Below are 22,563 nucleotides of genomic sequence, written 5' to 3'. Positions count from 1 at the left end.
ATCCACTCCTCCCTTCTTATTCTCCATGCTTGGAGGCTTACAGTGAACTAAGCTGGCAGACCAAGATAAGCCTGTTTTTATATAACATTTGTTTTTTTTTATTCCTTCAGAGTTGAGGAAGCAAAATGAATATATACGCATTCAAACATGGATTACCAGAAAAAAAAACAAGGCCATCTTGGCTACCAGAAGGGAATATTGTAAACCACAAAAATAACAATAATAATAATAATAGTAATAACAATAAAAATGGATAAAGAGTACATTTTATATGTGTACGTTACCGTTCAAAAGTTTGGGGTCATTGAGACAATTTCATGTTTTCCATGAAAACTCACACTTTTATTCATGTGCTAACATAATTACACAAGGGTTTTATAATCATCAATTAGTCTTTCAACACCATTAGCTAACACAATGTAGCATTAGAATACAGGAATGATGGTTGCTGGAAATGTTCCTCTGTACTCCTATGGAGATATTCCATTAAAAATCAGCTGTATCCAGCTAGAATAGTGATTTACCACATTAACAATGTCTAGACTGTATTTCTGATTCATATAATGTTATCTTCATTGAAAAAAATTGAATGTTAGTGCGCACACACACACACACACACACACACACACACACATATATATATATATAATTTTATCAAGGTGAGAAGTTAAATAATAAAGAAAATAGAAGAAAACATTTTGTTTAAAGTCTCTGCCTGATCATGCTTTTCTCAGAGCTGTGGTAAATTACACTCTGCTTTCTGTCTGTCATCTCACACCCACAGGAGGAAAGAGAAAGTCTCCACTTATAATCTCTATTGTCACATACTCGTCAGAGTGTTGGCTCGAAAATCACTTAGATTTAAGCTGCAAACTGACTTTCAAAATGTCAAAAACAAGCTCAATGAGAAAAAAAGAAAAGAAAAACGCTAGCAGAGACTGACATAAGCATGTGTTTAATAACTCAAAAAACAAAATAAAACCTGATATTCTCCTGTAATTAAAAAAAATACTTTTAGCCTTGTAGTCTTTACACCACTTGTGAACTAAATGTCACCTAAGTGGTTTCAGAAAAGCAAGCATAATTACATGTTAGGTCAGTCCCCTCTCCAAGATGCCATCACTACACTCAATCAGGCCTCACCCACAGCCGCTGCTCTCCAACTTACATCCACCCAAGGAGGTCACTGGGTTTATTTATCCATCATCCACTTATCACTGCCTGCCTTGACTAAAATATGAAGGGACCTCCATGTTGAATACAGTTTTAAAGCCTGTTTTAGCTTCCTGTTTTGGTTTTGTGGCACATTTAACTTATAATTGAGTTGTACGCTCGCATTTAAACCACTAGCAGCAGCAGACATATGTCTTGCTTTACAAAAAAGTTTTAAAATGAACCCATACAGCAATTAATAGTAGACAAAGTCAGCTAAAGAGCCTGATAATTTTCTATAGGAACTGATGGAGCCACAATGTAGCTAAAAGAAGAGTGAATATGGACTGAAATTCATGAGGTGGCCAAAAAAACACAACTACAAATAAACGCAAATGTTGCTTCGTTTTTGCTGAGTGTTTAAGAATTTTGAGGCAATGTAAGAGCTGAGTCTTTTTATGACACTGCAGAAGCCATAGTCTGTGAAATGTGAAAGCTGTGCATTGTGCACTGCAGTAAAATGTAGCTGTGTTGAACACATTACAATCCAGTGTCATGATGCACATTTCACATTCCCTTAACAAACAAATGCAAGCTACAGTACTGAGATTCAATCTATATCCAGCACATGGAAACTCTTCTTTTGTCATCAGGCCCTGTCAGGTAGATCTTTCCTTGGAAAAGAAAAAAAAAATTGAGAAAGAAAGAAGAAAGAAGTCTCACAAAGAACTCTTATCTAGAAAAATTCTAGCTTACCCGGTAAAGTCAAAGGACAAGCTACATCACAATACCACCTTCACTGTTTGACTGACAAGCGATCTCTGACAAGTCCAGAGCCAAAACACCACAGTAATGAGGCACCAAGGGGGTTTAAAACCGGGTCCTCCAAACTGAAGGACAGTTGCTCAGCTCACAATGCCACCCTGCTGCTGGGAAGACCGACTTTAAATTGGATTTCAGTCTAATCCTTGCACTGTCTTTGTCCCTCTGTCCTTGGTTTACTCAGATTTTCGAGGGTTAACGCCTAAATCGCCTGTACTGGAGTTACAGAGTGATGGCGGAGGCTTCATATAGCCAGAGAAAAGCTGGTGAGCCTGGACTGAAGTGCAGCGTGAGGTTTCTAATCAATGCCGGTGGATTTCCATGGGGAGAAGGGTGGGCTGAGGTTATGCTAACAGTCTGATGTTTGTTAGTAGAGCTGGTGAGCCAGTTCCTCCTCACTATTAACCCCAGGGTTTATTGATTTCTTGTTGCAGGGATGTGTGCATGCCCATCCACAGGCTTGTGTATGCACGCTCATGACGGCGGTAACACACACTGACAGGCTGAGGCACACTTATGCGCACAACCTGACACCCATGTTAACATCAAGCGTTCCTCTGGGTCACCTGGGCAGTGGAGACTTGTCCTACAGTAGAGCTGTCAATGCCTGGACAACTGACTTGGGTAAGTGGCTGCACTGCTGCAATATAGTCAATAAAATCCCCTGCTATTTAACAAGGCCCTGCAACAGAGCCGGGTCAAATGCCTTTTCATCTTCTCCGAGCTTTTGTTCTAGCATGGCTCGATCGATGGAACAAAGCTGTTGATATGCGAGCAACTGCCCCGCACAAACGCATATGAAAGAAGTGAACAATCATATGTTCATTCAATTGTGGTCAATGCAGATAAAGTCACCAACAAAGCTGCAATTCTTCCCTAATTGGGAGGCCGGTCTTTTATCTGCTGCTCACCAAAATGTGTCGGCATATGCCAACACAAATGAAACAGGCCACTAACCCATTTTGCGGTACAAAGCTTAAAGCTTTAATGGCCTAATCACTATTTGAACCAGCCACAGGCACGATGTGATTCTGATTAAAACCCCAGATTGGTCTGACATCATATCTCCCAGATATCTGCTAGTCTGTCATGTGCATAGTGCTTAGAACCCAGATAAGACTGGCTGCGCTATGTGATCTATAAATAGACCTCATTGTGTTTTGTCCAATAAAGCTCCAAAGTGAGCAGCAATAAAACCATGCATACATCATTAAGCTATATGGCACAGGAGCCAGATGAGATGTTTAGATTCTCAACAGGGGACTGAGACTCATTAGAAGATATTATTGCATCTTGTCTCGGTCATGTCCAAAAGCAGTAAGTCTATGAGTCTCAATCCTCAGTTTAATTAAACCAGGTCATATTCAGTAAAAATTGGACAAACAACTATTGCCACAAAATAAATAAAAAACTAAGAATCAACTAGTAATCACAGAAAGTGCCTCCCAATAGATGAGTCCAAGAGTTGCCTGTAGATCAAGAAGGGGGTGACAGTGAACGGTCTGCCTGGAAATAAGAGCCCTTCCCGGGGGCTGCAGAGTGGGCCGGTCCCCTCCCTTGAGTGGTTCTTTTCTCTGCATAGATTTCAGCCCTTTCATATTGTAATGGTCGCGGTGGCCTGAGGCTGGGGCGCTAACCTTTTAGCTGTGTGGGACGCATTATTCCTGACACAATGGGCACAATCTCTGTCTCGTTGGCTAACACTCTGCTTTATATCTCTCTTTCCCTCTTCATACCTCCTTCTCAGTTGTCTTTTCCCTCTCCAGCTCTCAGGGAATGTGAGTTTCAGTCCCCCCTCCAGCACTCTCCCTCCCGTTTGTTTCTCTTCCTCTCTTTAAAGATGTATTATTCCTCCTCCCGCGTGCTCAATTAAACTATTCCAAACCTCTTTTTTAATGCAAATTTCTAATATTGTAACAGCGTATGTAAATAGCTCGCAGCGTAATCAGCTGTGCCAAGTCTGTGCCTTCTGTCTCGGCGTGCTCCTTCTGACTGTGCACGCACCTGTTTGTGTGTTTGCATGAGTGTGTGTGCGGCTGGTGCTGCCGCATCCACCTTCGAGCGTGCTGCGCGACGGCTGTGTGAAGCTGCACACCAGGCTGCCTGGGCGCTCGCCTGCAGGCCGCTCTGCTCGCGCATCTGTGCCGATACTGTACGTCTGCTGTCGCAAGCCTGTGCTATGCTTTCTCCCGCTCACCACACCCACGAGGGCAACTCCATTATCGGGCGCTGAACGTCGTGACTCCCGCGCCCGGCTTCCCGCCGTCAGGGTCAAAGATTTCGAGGTGAAAGGTGACCGGCGGAGGAGGAGTGGTGTGTAATGTGTGGGTTTATGTTACAGCTGCCGCGGTAATAACTGCGCTGTAGTTTTACAGTCCTGCAGAGCCCTGAGGGGGCAAGCAAAGCCAACATCAAAGGCTTAAACAGCAGCATGCCTGTTTATGCAGCAAAGAGAGGAGGACTAGGTGGGCTAGCTAATCAGGGGTACGCAGCGGAAACGCACACCCACACACAAACGAGCAAACATGTCCTGGATGCACACAAATATGCACGATGACACTACAGAGCTCTTTTTCCAGTGAGAACAGAGAGCTCACACGGTCACATTCACAAAAATGAATCAAAGCCATTGAACCAGGCCTGCAGGCCCCGAGAAGTGGCCCAGGTGAGCTCTCTCTCCAAGCCCACTCCATTATGACCATCTCCACACACGCACCCCGGCTAGAGCTAATTAACGGCCTATTACTATGCAGATATATGCAGGGCCAAGAGCAGAGCGCAAGCAATAAATGGGCTTGATGAACGAGAGAGTAGCAAGGAAAGAGAGGCGGGGGAGAGGGCTAAGAGGGGTTGGGGCCAGGGGACAGAGAGACGGGTAAAGTGAGGAATGGGAAAGCAGAAAGTAATAGGCAGACAAGAGGAAGGTGGGAAGACAGGAAATGAAAAGAGGGCCATGGGGCTAGAGGGAGTGAGGGAAGGATGGTGGCAGGACAAGTGCACTTTACACTTATTACTGGCTGCTTGTAATGGTGGTGACTCAGGAATTAAAGGCTGCTGTCATAACTGCTAGTTTGCAGCTTTCATTTTGAACAGAGCAGCCAGAATCTAAATTATGCTTCTTAGATTTTTAAAAATCTCTTATTGGTCTACTGTCCTCATCTTCATATGAAATATACAATGTCAAATCCATAGGCCGGACAGAGAGTAAAGAAAAGTCAATTCCGTGCACATATTTACTGGTGAAAAGTGTTTTCAAGATGCCCTGATTCTTTTTTAATGATATTTGAATGGTGTAAACATTAGGAGAAGAAGCAATGCAGTCATCAATCTATTTTTGGCAGGGGAAATACAAATCCACTTTAAGTGTACCACAGATGCATCGTCGTTTCGGGCGAATCGACACAAAGTGCAGATACCTAAATGGGAGTGTGTGCCAGGTGGAAGAGACTCGAGTGAGAGAGTGAGTGTGTGAAACTCTGGGCAGTGAATCCCAATCAGCGACTTCAGGGGAGCAGCCAAGAGTCATTTAGCGAATGACATTTTATTTATTTTCATTTAACCTTTATTTAACAAGGCAGGACAATTAGGAACACATTCTTCATTCATTATCAGCTGATCTCATGGCTGCTCTGACACTCTCTAATCTCCCTCCCCTCTCTTTGTGTAAGTTTAAATGAAGAGGTATGAAGAGGAAGGAAAAAAAAACAGACTTAATTTCTGAAAATGATAGTTTTTTTCTTTGTTTTTGCTGTTTCTTGGGGGCAATATTATAACTAAAACTCATTTTCAAAGTTTCCAAATAACTATATGATACAATAACATGATAAATAATACTTCAGGCTATCAAGAACAATCTGTGTGTGTGTGTGTCTGTTCTTTGCATATCTCAACAATTGAACATCTGATGCACTTCAAACTTGGTTGGGGCGTCACTGGGGACCCAAGGAAATGCAGAGTTAAGTTTGAAGCAGATCGGATGAACAGCGGCCGTTGTTGTGGCTTATACTGGTCCTCAGCCTGGCCTTTGGCTGCATGTGGACAGAACACCACTCGCAAGGTAACATCATCAAAGGCTAATGTATGATGTGATGGACAATATTCTAGAGGAAATCTGTAAGTCTGTGTGCGTGTGTGTGTGTGTCCATAAGAGGACTGTACTATGAAGTAAGACCAATGGGTTAGCGGAGTATGTTGAGCGTAAACTCAGAGTTTTCAGTGTCTTGAAGGCGGCTTTCTTTTAACCTCTATGGTTACCACTATGAAAATTGATGTTGCACAGTTAACCTACTCTGTTCAGAGTTTGGGATTTAAATCAGATTTGAAAAAACAAATCCTGAGTGTGTTGAACTTGTTTCGTAGCACACCTCTCGGCTCTTCAGTGCCTGGCCTTAAAAACTGAGATTGTGACAACCATCTGCTGCCCGTCAAAGTATGAACTTCACTTCATACTTTTAAACACCAAATAATAAAAAGCAGTGTTTCTTGCAAACAAAGAAACAAATTGAACATCTTTGATCAAGGATTTATGTCTTGGGACCAGCATGTAGAGAGTTGACATTGCACAGTCGATAGCAAAGAAAGAGATTCAGTTTGGAGTTTGGCTAATTCACAGAAGCAACACTAATTAGCTAGGGCTGAGAGTTGTCCTTATAACTGACACTGACAACGAAAACAGCTTTTATACTTTTATATCATAGTGCAGCTACTATAATTAAAAATCTCAGCTCTTGCAATTTGAAATACAGTGTGGCTAAACAATTAACTGTTCTACCCCATCAACCATTATTTCATCAACTGAAGTAATTCTGTAGATGTTAAGCACCATTCATAACAACTTGAATGAATTGCTCTTTTACAAATTAAAACAGTGTTTCCTATATGAATACCGGGTACTATTCTCTCTTTCTTCTCTTCATTCTTAAGAATAGATGTAGCCATGCACAGAAACAAAACGTTAAAAAAAGCCTTTGAACCAGTGTTGAAAAGCCAATCAGGACTCCTATACTTAAATTAGGGATAATTCCTTTCCAAGGAACATGACTGAAGCGTTTTACCCTCCCAAGCTTGGCTGCTCTTCGATGTCTTGCATGGTTAGGAATCGATTTATTATTTCACTCACCAGTAGTCTCTTCATTGCTTTGAGATTTAATTAACTAATTGATTTGTAAAAAGCTTGAATACATTGAATAGTGAATTAGCAGAGGTCTCCATTCCCCATGAAATGAGTTATTTGCTGGCCAACATTTTAGCACTATTGCTTTTGGTAAAGAAGTACCGTCAGCCTTTTATTGATTATCGCATTCTACCAATATGCATCTTGCCGGGTGTGTAATATCATTGTGTATTTGAAACAGCGTTAATGTCATCTATCTTGGAAACAGTGCCATATATAATAACACTTTCTCTCTCTCTTGCTTAATACTTAGCAACAAATTGAACTTACGACTGGTGGACGCTGCAGTTGTAGAAGACAAAGTCCACACTGGCAAACTTCTTCCCCGTCTCCTTTGACTTCAGATACAACTTTATAACACGTTGGTCACCTACAGGAAAACATACACATTATATCTTATCTGTTGTTTCCCCTGTATTTTCCCTATATGCCCATAGTATACAACTAACATCATCACTTGCATCTCGTGTTTGGAAAAAGTTTCATGACCCCAAGATCATGTCCAGTCCCAGGCAATGTATTCTGAAATGTTAGCAGGCTCATTGTACTTGTGTTATTTGTCTTTTACTGTATAGCTGGCATTTTAGAGCCTCAGTGGTTCTGCTGGAAAATAAGCAGAGCCTCGAGCACAATCAATACGAACTGTTAGAGAAGTTACTTTGTGAAAGAAACTATTTAGCTGTCTGTGTACATTCATTGGTTTTGACAAGTAAGTTTGTGAGTCTGATAATTCTAATAATTTTGATAATTGCAAAGAAATGGGTGCAGTTAAAGAGAAAAAAAATGTCTCATGTTTCAAGCAGCTGAATGAAGCAGACCATTTCTATTTCTCAAATAAAACAACCCAAAACTGAGTTTCTGAAAAATGGATTAATCTGTCAAAACATGTGTCCATAAAGCTTTTCGTTCTTCGAAAACAACCACATCCATCCATCCATTATCTATACTCCAGTTAATCTTCATTACGGTCGTGGGGGACTGACTTCGGGTGACGGCAGGGGACACCTGGACAGGTCACAAGTCTATCATAGGGCTACACATAGAGACAGTAACACTCACATTCACACCTATGGACAATTTAGAATCACCAATTTACCGGAGCATATTTTTGGACTGTGGGAAGAAGCTGGGGAACCAAGAGAAAACCCACGCATGCACATGCAAACTCTAGAAAAGTCCCAGGCCCAACGCGAACCGGGGATCTTTTAGCTTCGAGGCAACAGTGCTAACCACGGAGCCACTGTGCAGCCCATCCACACGCATGGTGAATCTAAAAAAGTTATATCCAGTTAGTGGCAGCACTAATTTATTCCAACAGCTACATGAAGAGATATGTGTAGCTTGTTCACTACTAAATTATTAAAGAACTATTTACAAACTACATAATTACCTCTGCTAATATTGTATGAAAACAATTACTCTGCCAAGGAACGCAGAGTAATTGTAATGATACAAGGAACAATTGATTAAATTGTGTGTGTGTTTTCAACTCCCATCAATTCCCGCCGACCGCTACATATTTAGGTCACGTAATTTGGTATCCATAAATAACGTACACATGTATAACGCATGCCTGTGCTCAGCGCAACATCAAGGAATGAACAACCTTGGCGGAGCACTGTGTTTTCTGAGTCTATATATATATATAAATAAAACTGGTATAATTAGTAATTATAAGTCAGAGGTATAAGTTGCTCTGTTGCTTTTCTTGTCAGAGTTAAACTGGGATTTGTGAGGAGTAGTTGTCCAGTGAGGTCGAGGCTCATAAATCAAGACCGCAGACAGCAGAAACTACTTCTTCAGTAGAAAGTAGGTCTCATTAAACTGTACACACTGTGCTCGAAAGATATAGATTTCCCATTTTAACAAAGACTCTGTTTCTGAAAAGCTGTGTTCACATACTAAAATCCATTCACCTCCATTGTATTCAAAGTCAGGTGTCTAAAATGAAATCTATCTAAAAAGTCAGACTCGACTTGGGAGAAGCCAAAGCTTATCCATAGTTTTGTTTTAATTTGTCTGTATATTTTTTGTACCTTTTGGATAGATAAACATTGCAGATGAATCTGAAGAAGAAAGTTCATCCAAAGCACTGCAAAGTACCACAGAAGAAGAATACAATGCCACAGCTACTGTATAGTTACTATCTACAGTAAATTACAGGCTGAGTATAATACACTGTGTTTTCATTATTGGACTGACTTATTTTTATTTACCTGGGTGATTAGATTAGTTCAGTGGATACAGCAATACCACTGCTGCAAATACTATTGTGTTTAAGCAGTAAAACCAAACCTCGGTGTCATAATGTATTTGGTAATCCTGAAAAAAAAAAATCAATGAAAAAGAATATTTGCGGAAAATAAAAAAAGCATTGACAGCAATGATGGTGCTGCATTCATTCTGAGCTTGACCTAGTACAAACAGTGAATATGAGCAGCAGCTTAGCTGTGTGCTGTGCAGGAAAACATTTGGTTAATAAGCCTGAATATGCTTACAATGACATATCAGAAGACTGAAATAAGGAATGATGTCTCCTGCTGTGCCACATGCATGAACAGCACTCAGCAACCGTCTTAATGTGGAGACAGTATGGATTCTACTGCTCTTTGATTTCAGAATACATTGCCTGGGACTGGAAATCAAAGAATAAGAAGGTGAAATTTGATTGTTCAGCACAACACAGTGTCTGGAACCAATTTCAAAAGTTATTAACATCAATTGGTGATGCTGTGATACTGAAGCAGACAGAGTTTAGCTCTGGTGGACTCCAGCTCAATTCAACCCCAGATCACTGACTTCTAACTTTTCAACCAATCACATGACCCCTGCCTTGAGCTAGCAATACCTGCAAACAGATCTAGTCAATTAGTTAGGAGTTCTTAACCCACTATCTAACTTCTACTGTAACACAGCCGATCAGCAGGTTAGGTATGGATTAGAGTTATGTCCGTTTACTGTTAATAATCTGAAGTAATGTCTAACTGCTTTATTCAGAGAGATTATAGCACTGCTGTTGCTAATAGAAGTTAACTGTTTAAGTTTACAGTAGCAGCTCTGAAATTTGCTAGCTTTAAAAAAGGAAGCATATGATTGGCTAAAAGGGGAGGTGCAGTGACTGTTGATGTCACCACTGGCATAAAAGTGACACTGAAACAAAATGACACAAAATTAAAGTGCAGTCTTTAGTTATTTTTAAAACTGTTGGTTATTTTTTTTATATTTTTCCACATAGACCATGATTATAGTCATGTACTTAGTTGTTTTTATTTGTGTACTTAATTAAGGGTATGGGCTGCACAGTAGCTTGGTGGATAGCACTTTCGCCTTGCAGCTAGAAGATCCCTGGTTCGCATCCCAGTCTGGGCCTGGGATCTTTCTGCATGGAGTTTCCATGTTCTTCCTGTGCATGTGTGGGTTTTTTCCGGGTTCTCTCGCTTCCCCCCACAGTCCAAAAACATGCTGCTGGTTAATTGGTGACTCTAAATTGTCCGTAGGTCTGAATGTGAGTGTGACTGTCTCTATGTGTAGATGTGATAGACTGGACACCTGTCCAGGGTGTCCCCTGCCTTCACCCTATGTCAACTGGGATAGACTCCAGCTCCCTCATGACCCCAGTGAGGATTAAGCGGTGTAAATAATGGATGCATTATGGTTGTCTTAAAAATGCCTTGGGGTTTCATTTTTCTTTCAAGAAGCTCAATGAGAAAGTAACCTTAACTACATGGTTATGTAATTCCATATCCTTCTTACCTTGGTCTCGTGTGATGGGGGCAATCTCTTTTGTAGAGGGAGACAGGCAGAAGATTCGGCCACTGTAGATGCGTCCTTCTGTCTCTACATAGTCCTCGAAGGAGCAGTTCACTCCAGCGGACAGACTGGGCACATTTTGCGTCTGAAGTACCAACTAGGAGGTAGAAAGGAAAGCAGAGAGATGAGGTACAACAGTAATTTAAATCGGCAGACTTCATTAGCGATGCCCTGCAGCAGAAAATGCTTTTTAGATATGAGGCTCAACAATCACTTTTCAGATCGTACTCTAAATGATTGCAAGTGAGGACACAAAAAACAGGCTTTGTTTAATCTCATTTCACATACACACAAAGCACACATCTAGACAGATTCACAGAGATATGACACCACCCTGTACCTGCACTTCTGACATGGTGACTGAGACAGTGTTCGGCTGGACGGACAGACGGACACATTGTTCCACTCTGGTGGTGAAACGCTGAGGCTCCTCTGCTCGCTCACAGCGATCCTTCCTGGAACAGCTAGAAAAGAAGAATATACTATGGTCACATTCCATTCAGCATCAAATTCTGAATTGCTGTGTTGTGCTCCTATCTACTGGTTGTCCTTGTTTGGTATGATGTTTTTTTTTTTTTTTAAATTCTTTATTTTACCAGGTAAGATCAGTTGAGAGTACATATACAAAAAAATTACACACAAGTGTTTAAACGGAGATTAAAAATGTGTGATGTGTAAACTGTAGGTTTGGTTTGGTTACCCCCCTTAATCACAAAGTTTTATACATGCAGGTTCCAGGACTACAGACATCACTAAAGTACTGATATGTAGTAATTGTTCAACAACCCAAGGATATTTTAGCTAAAGCTCTGTTTATAAGTGGGCACACACATGCAGACAGTAGTAATATATGTAACCAGGGTTTGCAATCATCTAAGTTAGCATATGGTTTACCAAAATTTAAGAGTGCTGATAAATGACCCTAAATGCTACCCATTATTATGGCTCATAAAAAAAAAAATTAAAAAAATCACAGTATAGCATAACAGGCCAACATAAAGTCCAATACAGCAGAGTGTAAAAACAAATAGAGCATGGCATTAGTTTAGGCAGAGCACTGACGCTGCACTTGCATTAGCTGAATAGCAGCAGGTGCTCACTCATGCTCCACAATCAGTGGCTCATTCATCAACTGTTTGGCTACCAGCTGACTAGAAAATTTCCAATCATATTAGCACCGCTGTACATGGTGGCCTTTATGACCTAACACTTCCCACTATTACTGTGACAAGGACTTCTTGTCAATCCCATTTGGTGCCATAGCTTTCGTCACACCAACTTTTTCCTTATATGCAGAACATTTGGTATTATTGACTTAAATTAAGGCCTAAAATCTAATTACTGCACATATTGGTAAAGGAGAAGTAGATCTCCCAGCAGAGCCCTCGTTGCTTTTAGGGTTCTTTGAGAACTCCATCACAGAACAGAATCTTTTCCACTAATTTTAATGATATAATTAGCTACAAATGGTCAGTTCCTTAACTCGAATGTTTTTGACTGAATTAGAACCAGTTTTTATAGAACGTGGCTACTTTAGAGAAAAGGCCAACTTCCTCAGCACCACTTTGATCCTCAGAAAATGAATTGGAAATTGATGCTGATTGGACTGCGAAGGGGTCAGTTTGCCTCAAGCTTTTTAAACTGCTGAACAGCACGAGCACCCCCCTCCACCTCCACCTCCACCGTTCTGATGTTGGAATTGTCCAACAATTTTTCCATCAATGCACGAAGCATGGCCACTTCGTGCAGCAACTGGCCAGCTGTGCAGAGGTGAGAAAGCAAGCAAGTTTTGAAATTTTCTGCCAATCCCTCGGCTCTCAGAGACTCTTCAAAGAGCTGCATTTGCAAGAGCTACAAAAACTTTTGCCATCAGACACAAAACAGTACAAAACAGTTACATCTGAGCATACAGGCAGTGTGCATGATCAGCAAGTCACAGGGTGGAGCCTCAGTACAGGTGGCCAGTGTTTCAAGAGGATAAGCAGTGAGGCAGTGACTCATGAATCTTATAACTATGAATAATTACACCAACCCTCAGGTTTAACGAAACACAATTTGTCAGAGCAAGTAACTGGTAAAACAAAGAGAAAATTCAGATTTTCAACATCCCAATGGTCTCTGAATTGATCATGTATTTATTTTACTGTCATCAAAAATATAGATAGATAGATAGATAGATAGATAGATAGATAGATAGATAGATAGATAGATAGATAGATAGATAGATAGATAGATAGATAGATAGATAGATAGATAGATAGATAGATAGATAGATAGATAGATAGATAGATAGATAGATAGATAGATAGATAGATAGATAGATAGATAGATATTCTGGAACGTTTCAACTAAACTGCAGGTTGTATTTACACAGACCAGGTAAAAGATAAGTATGGGGACAAATTAAGAAATATAAGTAGCAAAATATGTAGTTACTGTTCTTGTTTCCAGTGTTGGTAGCACATTTCAATCCAAGATTTTGTAAAATTTTTGTAAAATCAATAATCAATGAAATTCCACTTAAATTTATTTATTTATTTATTTCTTATTGTTTTAATAACTGATGTCATGATAATGTTGTTAAGTTGCACACAAAACGCTGTTGGTATCTCCCTGCTTCTAGCCATGACTGTGCTGTTCCCAAAGAGGTGCAGAATCTACAGTGAGTAAAAATGTGACACAAACAGGAACTGCCCAGAAATTGCCTGGGGTTCAATATTAACCATATTAGTCAATAACTGATTCAGGGAGAGCTTCTGAGCTGGACTGTTCTTATATATTGTCGTTCAAAAAAGATATAAGGAATAAATGTACTTTATTAGCACAGCATTGACATAACATGGCATTTGTTGTGCTGGCAAACAGATCTAGATGTCCACATAATATAGTTACCATGAACAGAAACAGTACTAACAAAAGGAAAGATAGAATGTTTACAGTTGCGCTGACAGTCTGTCATTAAGTGCAGAGCACCCACTTAATGGAACCACTGAACACTGCATACATACAACATAGTCAATAGTATATGCACTTACACATTGTGCAGCACACACCAGCCGCAGTGAGGGTCTCCTGACCCCAGACAGGCGCCACAAGAAGTGTACTGCTCACAGCTCTCCACCGGTACACGGGTTACCTGGAAAACACAAACACACACACACACACACACACACACACACACACACACACACACACACACACACACACACACACACACACACACACACCTGGTTAATGTTGCACATAAACCCTGTTTCCATCACATTCAAATAGCTAATACCATATAGGCCTGGTGTAAACAGGATCTATCAGAGGTGTCCTGCGTCTGGAACATGAGATTAAAGGAACAAGTCCACTGTAACTATCAGAGATAAACAGCTCTGAAAGTGCTGCTTGAAACTCCATACTGCTGCATACAAGGCTAGCTAAAGGGTGAAAGTAGAGCTTTACAAACATCTAAACACATATGCTCTGACAAACTCATCTCTGTTGTATGCTGCGTACAGCCCACAGTCCACCAGTGGGTCTGACAACACTTACCTGTGCAAACAACTTGTGTGCTTGTATACATTGTTCATTTTGACCTTGTTGGATGTTGAAGAATTGTTGTAACTGACTTAAAACTGAAAGATCTGATAGCACTCCACAGATTGCAGTCCACAGCTCCACCTCTACAGCCCGTGATGACACAGGAGTTACTTTGAGTTCAGCTTAGACAGTATCCATTTTTGGCACGTCAGCAACATTGTTCTACTACAGTGTTTGTTCGGTGCAGTCATCTAAAATAGTTAAGCTACTAATGGATGGATTGATGAAGATGCAGCCCACTGATTTTGGTGGTCATCTAGTAGTCTTCTAGTAGCACAATGAGATTGACATGTTTGGATTTGAGTGAAAGCATTACTGCTTAGGATGCATGGTGTTTGAAATATTGACTGCATCATTAAAATGATACATATCTTTAAACTTTAATACAATTTAAACAGATGAGTTAAATATTAATTCACCTCCTGTACAGTTTTAACAAGTGGTAAAATTAGGTGTAGAGACCAAAACAGCATACTGTACCCGGCTATAAACATGTCTATGTCTGATGTAAAGTTGGGCACTATACCATGGGGGTCTAGAGGTACTGACTCGCTCTTGATAGCAGTCTCAAGTGGCCGTTTGAGGAACTGCAGTTTTTGGCAGTTCTGTGTTGACCATGTTTCAGCCTCAAAGTTGCTGCTAGGTTTGGAAGAATTTGCAGAGAGAGCACAAAGAAAAGTTCAAACTGTAATATGTGAAGTGTTCCATCTAGCATTTTTGGAGGACAAAAACTAAGCCTCTACTGTGTCAGTTCTTAAGCAGTTCCTCAAATTAATGGATGGATGTTACAAACATTGTTAGCATAAACCTTTAAGATATTTTAAACAGTACTATCTTGTCCAGCTGTTAGGCACTGATTTCACAGCAACACATCCATACACAACATGTCCCAACAGTCCTCAGCTTTTACTGGACGTAAATAAGAATGTGCTGTATATATAACCTCTCAGCCAGGAAGAACTTCAACTCTTCAAAACAAAGCAGTTGTACCACTGAAATGAAACGTGAGCAATAAGAAAAAAAAAACTTTCATTTACGGTTTTGTTACAACTAATCGTACATATGGCTGACAGATTTCTACATGAGCCCCCATCCGGGCATAAGAGGAGTAACTTTGCTTAATGCCTGTGAGCTCCTTGCAAAGAATATGCTATTGTACTTAACACCATTAAGATAAACATCAAGGATTACTCCTTTTTGTCTGCTAAATCTCTACCAGCTGCCGTCTGTGTGTCTGCATGACTGAGGCAAGATGAAACGTTAATGTTCTCTTTGGCAAAACCAGGGAACCTGCATATAAAAAAGGACATCAAAGAAAATTGTCCAAATTTCCCTGTCTCTAAAACTGCAAATGAAGAGGTGTCTGAACATTAAAGGAGACAGTGAGACAGACAGAAATTATCGTTAAAAAGTCCACAGATAGTTGCCTTTGCAGATATCATTAAACAGACATGCTACTGCCTACACCACCATATTCACCATCTGCTGTCTGTTTGCAAGATTATCAGGAAGCACAAGTTACCTTGAATTTCACCCAGGTTGTAAAATACTCTAAAGTCAAGTAATTATCCCCTAAGAGAACCTTCTGAAATGCTTTAATCATGCCTGTGCGTTCTCAGGTTTAATCTGTTCTCTCAAAAATCCAAAATCTCCGGTGTATCAGCATCCACATGTTTTATCTCAACTTGCTGGATGCTGTTAGTCCGTGACAGGTGGATTGGCAGACAGGAAACTGCCTCAGGCAAACACATACACAAGCACACACACCAGTGAGAAAGTTATGATTTGGACCAAATTGAGAGTTTGAGACAAGTTTTCTGGGGCAGTTGTTAAATTCTTAAATACATCACTGACCACCCAAGACACGTTCACACGCATGAGGACACGCACACGCACACACACACACACACACACACACACACACCTCCCGCTGCCTCAGTTAGGTGAAGTACGACATCAATAACACTGCAGAGGCAGGAGGCACACCAGGTGAGCTGGAAGGTGGTGAGGGTGAATTCTAATGGCAGCTGCAGGCGCAGCAGTGTAGAAACCTTCAAAGAGGAAACTCTACCATCATTGCATCGTTTTTTTTTCGACTTATCAAACTTCAAACATTAAATCATCCTCTTTTCATGTCTTATGTTTGACACCTACTGCATGATTGATCAGGCTCAAATGCATATATGTTGGTTTTTTTAATGTCAGTATATACTTCAAACATGTCCGCTGTCTTGTTATTTGCCACCAAATGACAGCATTAGCGTTGGACCGAACATCATGCCTTTTTGAATTTATTCAAAGCTTTTTCATCACTCTCTCGGTCACTCTGTATAGAACATCTTCAACTGCACAAATCCCTGCTCCAGTCACATGACTCATGACTCGCATTGCATGAGGTAGCCTCTAACAAACAGCTGCAGAGCACTCAGGTAGGACCTGCTTCAGCTGTGTGGCTGTTGTGTGAAAAAAGTTTGATCCTGCACCAAAACTCAACATTTATTCAAAGATTTTTTTTTTTTTTTTTTTTTTTACTCATTTTGTGTCAGGGGTGAAAAAAGAAAAAACGACAGCTATAGAGAAAGAGCTACTTATAACAACCTGATAAAATGGAAACAGTTTTATTATTTGACATAAGGAATATTCTGCTACTTTCTGATCAGCCTCAGCTATACTTTCTATTTAGTGCTAATTAGCAAATCTTAACCTGCTAGGATTCTGAATGTTCAATAATTGATTCATTTGTATTACAAAGTGAGTACAGTGGACATTTCTCCTCTGCTGATATTCCTATTTTAAGCCACAGATACATGATATGGGCTGTAAAGGAAATTGTTACATATGCCAACGGGATATAGGAATTCAATCTTCACTGACCCTGGCTTGAAATCACTGATGTTCACTGGTCAGAGGTCATGAAGCGCTACAGAAGTCGTGGTGCCACTGTAGTAGGAGGTACTACAACTAATCTACTTGAAAGTGTGTATTATCTCAGAAAATGGTATCAGATTGGGGTTTAGTTATCAGTTGGAAATAATACTTTTGATTAATTTGACACCTATGGAGGAGTTTATTGTAGATATGAAAGACAATGGTGGTGGAATAATTGATGTGAGAAGTGATACGGGCGTGAATAAAAAGAAATTCAGTGCCATGCTGGCAGATGGAAGGACAAAGTCGAGATATTTTGCAAAGGTGAAAATAGGCAGTAGGTGAAATGTTATTGGGGCTAAAAGAACATGTACGGTCCATTATGACACCAAGACTTTTACAGGGGAAGTGTGGGCTAGGCAGCCATCAATATTGTGAATAGGATCCATTTGCAAAGTGTAGTGTGGTAAACATTATATATGCAAAATACAAGCCTGATAGCATTGTTATTGTGAGCATGTTAGAATCCATACGCTAGCACTTGGCTCAAAGCACTACTATGCCTAAGTACAGCTGCACGTAGAGCTACTAGAATGGCAGAAGAGTCTTGTAAATAACCAGATTAGGCGTGTCGCGACACAAAGGTATTGTCAAAGACTGTGAAAATGAAAACATAAAATACTGATATTGTGTTAATAGTTGCTGCAGATCTGTGGGCAGCAGCGACATGATTTGAATCTCCCATTCCACCACATTACAAAGGTGTTCTATTGGACTGGGATCTGGTGACTGTGGAGGCCATTTGACAGCTAAGTCACGGTCATGTTCAAGAAACCATTCTGAGATAACCCCCACCCCCCCGCTCCTAACCCTCCATGTGATTGACTGATTAGATATTTGCCTTAATGAAGAGTTAAATAAATCTAATAAAGTGGCTAGTGTCTATACTATATAGGGCCATCTGGCTTCTTCCTTTTGTGGCTGTGATATTGTATACCAACATTGTTCCTTATATGATGCTATTTAAAGTCACACCCAAGAGCGCTTTCATACAAACAGCACATCACTCAACCAGATGCTGGAAATCTATGCATTTCATCCTCAGACAGTACATATCCTTCTTCTGTGTCGCTAATGTACAGTTGGACACAATAGCTTATGGCAGATTCATAGCATGGTAATAGTAACCTTTGTCTGATAACTATTATAATGCTACCATTACCGGGCACAGACCTCTTACAGGACACCAAATAGCAGCAAATTGCAGTCATTACTTGCGCCTGGACAAATATCACGCTAGTAATACAGCCTATCCGATATAGGGAGGAGGAAAAAAAAAAAACATGTCACGCTCAAGCACAATAGTCAGGGAGAGAAGTTTATTCAATGGGGTTTTGTGATAGTGGGCCAGATGATGTATTCCAATGGAACAGTTCAATTATTGAGTTTTAGAAAACAGATAATGGGATGGGAAACGGGACATGCTCAGCCAAAGACTCTTTGTCTTACTGAGGTGGCTAGGGAGCGTGTGTGTGTGTGTGTGTGTGTGTGTGTGTGTGTTTGAGAGAGAGACAGTAAGTAAGTGAGAACCACCTATTTATATTAAATATGGCATTTTCATCCCTGGCCTATTTGCTGCTGCAGAGGGAAACACATCCATCTGTGGACAGCAGAGGGAGGCGGGGGCAAAAAGGACGGGAGAATTAGGAGAAGAGGCAGAGGAAGACAGAAAGAATGAGATCACAGAGGGAAAATGTCCATTCTAGCCATTCATTTTAGTCTTCAGCTGATAATGGACAGTGTTTGTGGATGAAAAAAAAAAAAAAAACACCCAGCAGGATTCATGTTTTCAGAGTGGTGGAGAGAGGGAGAGCAGGGGCGATGATGGGGGGAGTTTATTACAAATAAATAACAGCTACAAATGAACCTCTCTCATTTGGGTCATGATAGAGAGGCTCTTAATTTGCCTAGTGGCTGATGAGAGGAAGGAGGAGGGTGACGGGGGTGGAAGGAGGGGGGAGGCAATGAGGAATGCAGAGAAGGATGAATGAGAAAGACACACAAATGTAATTGCGACTGATGTTTCATTCCACATATGGGGCCCTTTCGGTCCCAGCTAGCTGCTACTATAGGCCTAGCTGTAATTGCCCCATCTGTATAATAAGGGGGAGAATATAAGGTGCTATCACCACACAATAGGCTGATGGATGGCGCATTCTGCCAGCAATCCGGATTCTAAGACCGCTGTACAGATGCACACATGTTACCAGTGTACGCAGATATGCAATTTGCGGCAACATATACGCACTGAGGCCGAGTATTTCACCAGCAAAATAAAATACTTTAAAAGCAAGCTGTAAATTCCAATTACAGCAACATGCTGTGTGCATGTTGCTGTAAATTCCAATTACAGCAACATGCACACAGCATGCAGGTACATACACACACGGAACAAAGAATGTTGCACGGTAAACAAATCATAATCAGTGATGAGCAACCGCACAAAATACTCCGTCGGTTCACGCTGTGCTGCCTAAACAGCTCTGACCATTAGGGAGGACTGTGCCCACCGTATGGCCTCATCATGTGACACTGTATATGTGCTTTTGATGATGTTGCCTAGCTATAGGAACTCCGCCCAAAAGCAGCCAAAGATCAGCCTAAGGAACCCAAAAAGATCTGCAAGACAATGCCTGTTGATCTGATCTGCTTCAAACACTTGACACTGAACTTCCGCAGATTCCCGGCGATACAACCTTCAAGTCTGAAGTATGGTTGTCGATATATGCAAAGAAAACACAAACACAGGTAATTCAGGATCTATAAGGGAAATCATTACATGGCACCAAAATACCAGCTGGTTCTACAAACACAAACATTTTTTTTTTCCTTTCAAAAGCATTGTTCTTGGTAAATTTTCTTATATTCACTTATTTGTCTATCCAGTTCCTTTTTCTTACTCCCTCTACATCTCTGGATTTCTGCTATGCCCTCATCTGTCTTGAATTTGGCTGGACACACCAAAAAACACAGCAAATGAGGCCATAGCTCACAAGTAGCCCCTGACAGACACAACCTTGGGAGGAAACAGACAGAGAGACGAGAGAACTACAGAGCCTTGCAAAAAGAAGATCTCTTCATCTTTATTCTTTATCTCGAAAAATACATTCTTGCCTTCCTGAGCCCTCTAATTAGTAGTGTATTACTGATACCACAACAGTAAGAATACAAGGGGAAACTTTAGCAGGTTTATGTCCAAAGGTGCTGATAAAAAAAACCCTAACATTTACTGAGATTAGCAAAAATTGTGCATTAGCTCTCTTTAACATGTTTCTTTTGGTCATGTTTTTCTATCTGTGTTACTTCTGCTCCGATTTGGGAACTTCAGATTTTTGTTTCTGCCTTTTGCAGATGATGTGGTTCTGCTGGCTTCATCAGACCATGACCTTCGGCTTGCACTGGTGAAATTCGCATCCAAGTGTGAAGCGGCTGGGATGAGAGTCTGCACCTTCAAGTTTGAGGCCACGATTCTCTGCCAGAAACCACTGGATTACTTGTTGTGTGTTGGGGGTGAGGTGCTACCCCAAGTAAAGGAGTTGAAGCATCTCAGAATTTTGTTCACGAGTGATGGGAAAATTGAGTGAAAGATAGACAGTAGGGGGTGCAGCAGTGAAGAAGTAGGTGAGCCAGAAGGTAAAGTCCTCAATTTATCAGTCAGTCTATGTTCCAATCCTCACCTATGGTCATGAGCAAGAAATGAATTTCTCCCATCAGGTGCCAGGACTCAGCCTTAGAGACAGGATGAGAAGCTCAGGCACCCAGAAGGAGCTTGAAGTAGAGCTGCTGCTCCTTCTTGTTGAAATGAGTCAGTTGAGGTGGTTCAAGGATCTGATTATGAGAAAGTTGTTGCTGGGGAGAGGGGTGTCTGACATTCCCTGCTTAGCTAACTGCTGCTATGACCGGATGCCGGATAAGGGAAATGGATAGATAGATGGAGCTGGTAGATAGACCATTTTACCTGTTTCCAGTGTTTATACTAAGCTAAGCATTTGTTATTATCTGTAGACATCAAGCAAGAATAAGCTTCAAGTGGGATATCAATCTTCCAATTCTTGAAAGCAGCATTCACAAACCATGCTGTTAATATAAAACTGTCTTCTCAACTGAAGATACATATATGATTCATGACAGGTGGCTCCAAAAATATGTACTTGAATTGGCGCATACAAACTTAAATGCACAAAAGATGTAACACACCCAAAGTCCTTCTTGACTTTCTCTCTCTTTATCTCATGCTCACAGTCACTCACTTTAGGTCTTTCCCATATCAACTCAACCTCATTTGCTTTTTCAAACTCAAGTCACGTCATCCCTCCCAGCCCCATTAAGACATTTCTCTCTTTCTCCCTCTATGTCTGTCTCTTTGACCGTCTCACAAATCACATTCTGATCAGCCGATCACTCATCTCTCTGCTTTAACAGACAGCACGGGTGTGTGCTTGTCTGTATTCATGTGGAAGTAAGGGAAAAAAAGTATATTGTTCAAAGTCACTTCTCGTAATCACATTGCAAACGTGATTAATATCATAATAACACCACACAATAAAATACAGCATTTAAAAGCATGAGTAATTTTAGATTATTAGTCATTATAACCTTTGGTATAACATATATATAAAATGCATGACATATCTTTGAATATCAATGCAATACACACATTGACTAGTTTAGGAATTCCAGATTAATCACATCAACTGCAGTTTCTGCTTTTGACCTGTGATGTGCACGTCACACTTTCCTGACTACTATTACTTAAAGCCTCAAAGGAAAAAACGCAGCACTCCAATTGGTTCTGCACAGACTGTGAAGCAACTGGGTGAACACAGGAGCCACTGCCATCAACGCTTCCTCTACTGTTGTCGACTTAAGAAACAGACTTCCAGAAATGGCAGGGCATGGCATTTTTATTTTTTCACAGTAGCTGTTTATGTCTCTTTTGGAACCATTTATTTTTAAAGAATGTTATACATATAAAAAAATGTGTTTCTTGGTGACACTTGTTAAATCCATAAGTTCATAGTTGACTAAAAGTCAAATAGCAAAGTTGAACTTGAGAGCCCACGAGCCCTGTGGCCTTGCTTAGCGACACC

The 22,563-nt window shown here is 40.7% G+C and overlaps 1 protein-coding gene across 4 annotated transcripts in view; it reads right to left on the bottom strand.

Moving 5' to 3' along the window:
- LOC111579122 (plexin-A1) overlaps window positions 1-22,563 on the bottom strand; it is a 323,692-nt gene that overhangs the window by 138,696 nt on the left and 162,433 nt on the right. For all 4 annotated transcript variants that reach the window (XM_035955446.2, XM_035955448.2, XM_035955447.2 and 1 more), the window contains exons 5-8: window positions 13,993-14,093; window positions 11,298-11,421; window positions 10,901-11,054; window positions 7,418-7,517 (exon numbers count right to left, since the gene is read on the bottom strand). In XM_035955446.2, coding sequence (XP_035811339.2) covers window positions 7,418-7,517; window positions 10,901-11,054; window positions 11,298-11,421; window positions 13,993-14,093 — 479 coding nt within the window. The remainder of the gene's footprint in view (window positions 1-7,417; window positions 7,518-10,900; window positions 11,055-11,297; window positions 11,422-13,992; window positions 14,094-22,563) is intronic.

The sequence above is a fragment of the Amphiprion ocellaris genome, chromosome 8 (genome assembly GCF_022539595.1).
Source record: "Amphiprion ocellaris isolate individual 3 ecotype Okinawa chromosome 8, ASM2253959v1, whole genome shotgun sequence".
In the NCBI taxonomy this organism is placed as follows: Eukaryota; Metazoa; Chordata; class Actinopteri; family Pomacentridae; genus Amphiprion; species Amphiprion ocellaris.
The sequence above is the reverse complement of the archived record's forward strand: the minus strand, read 5'-3'. Positions and strand labels throughout refer to the sequence as shown.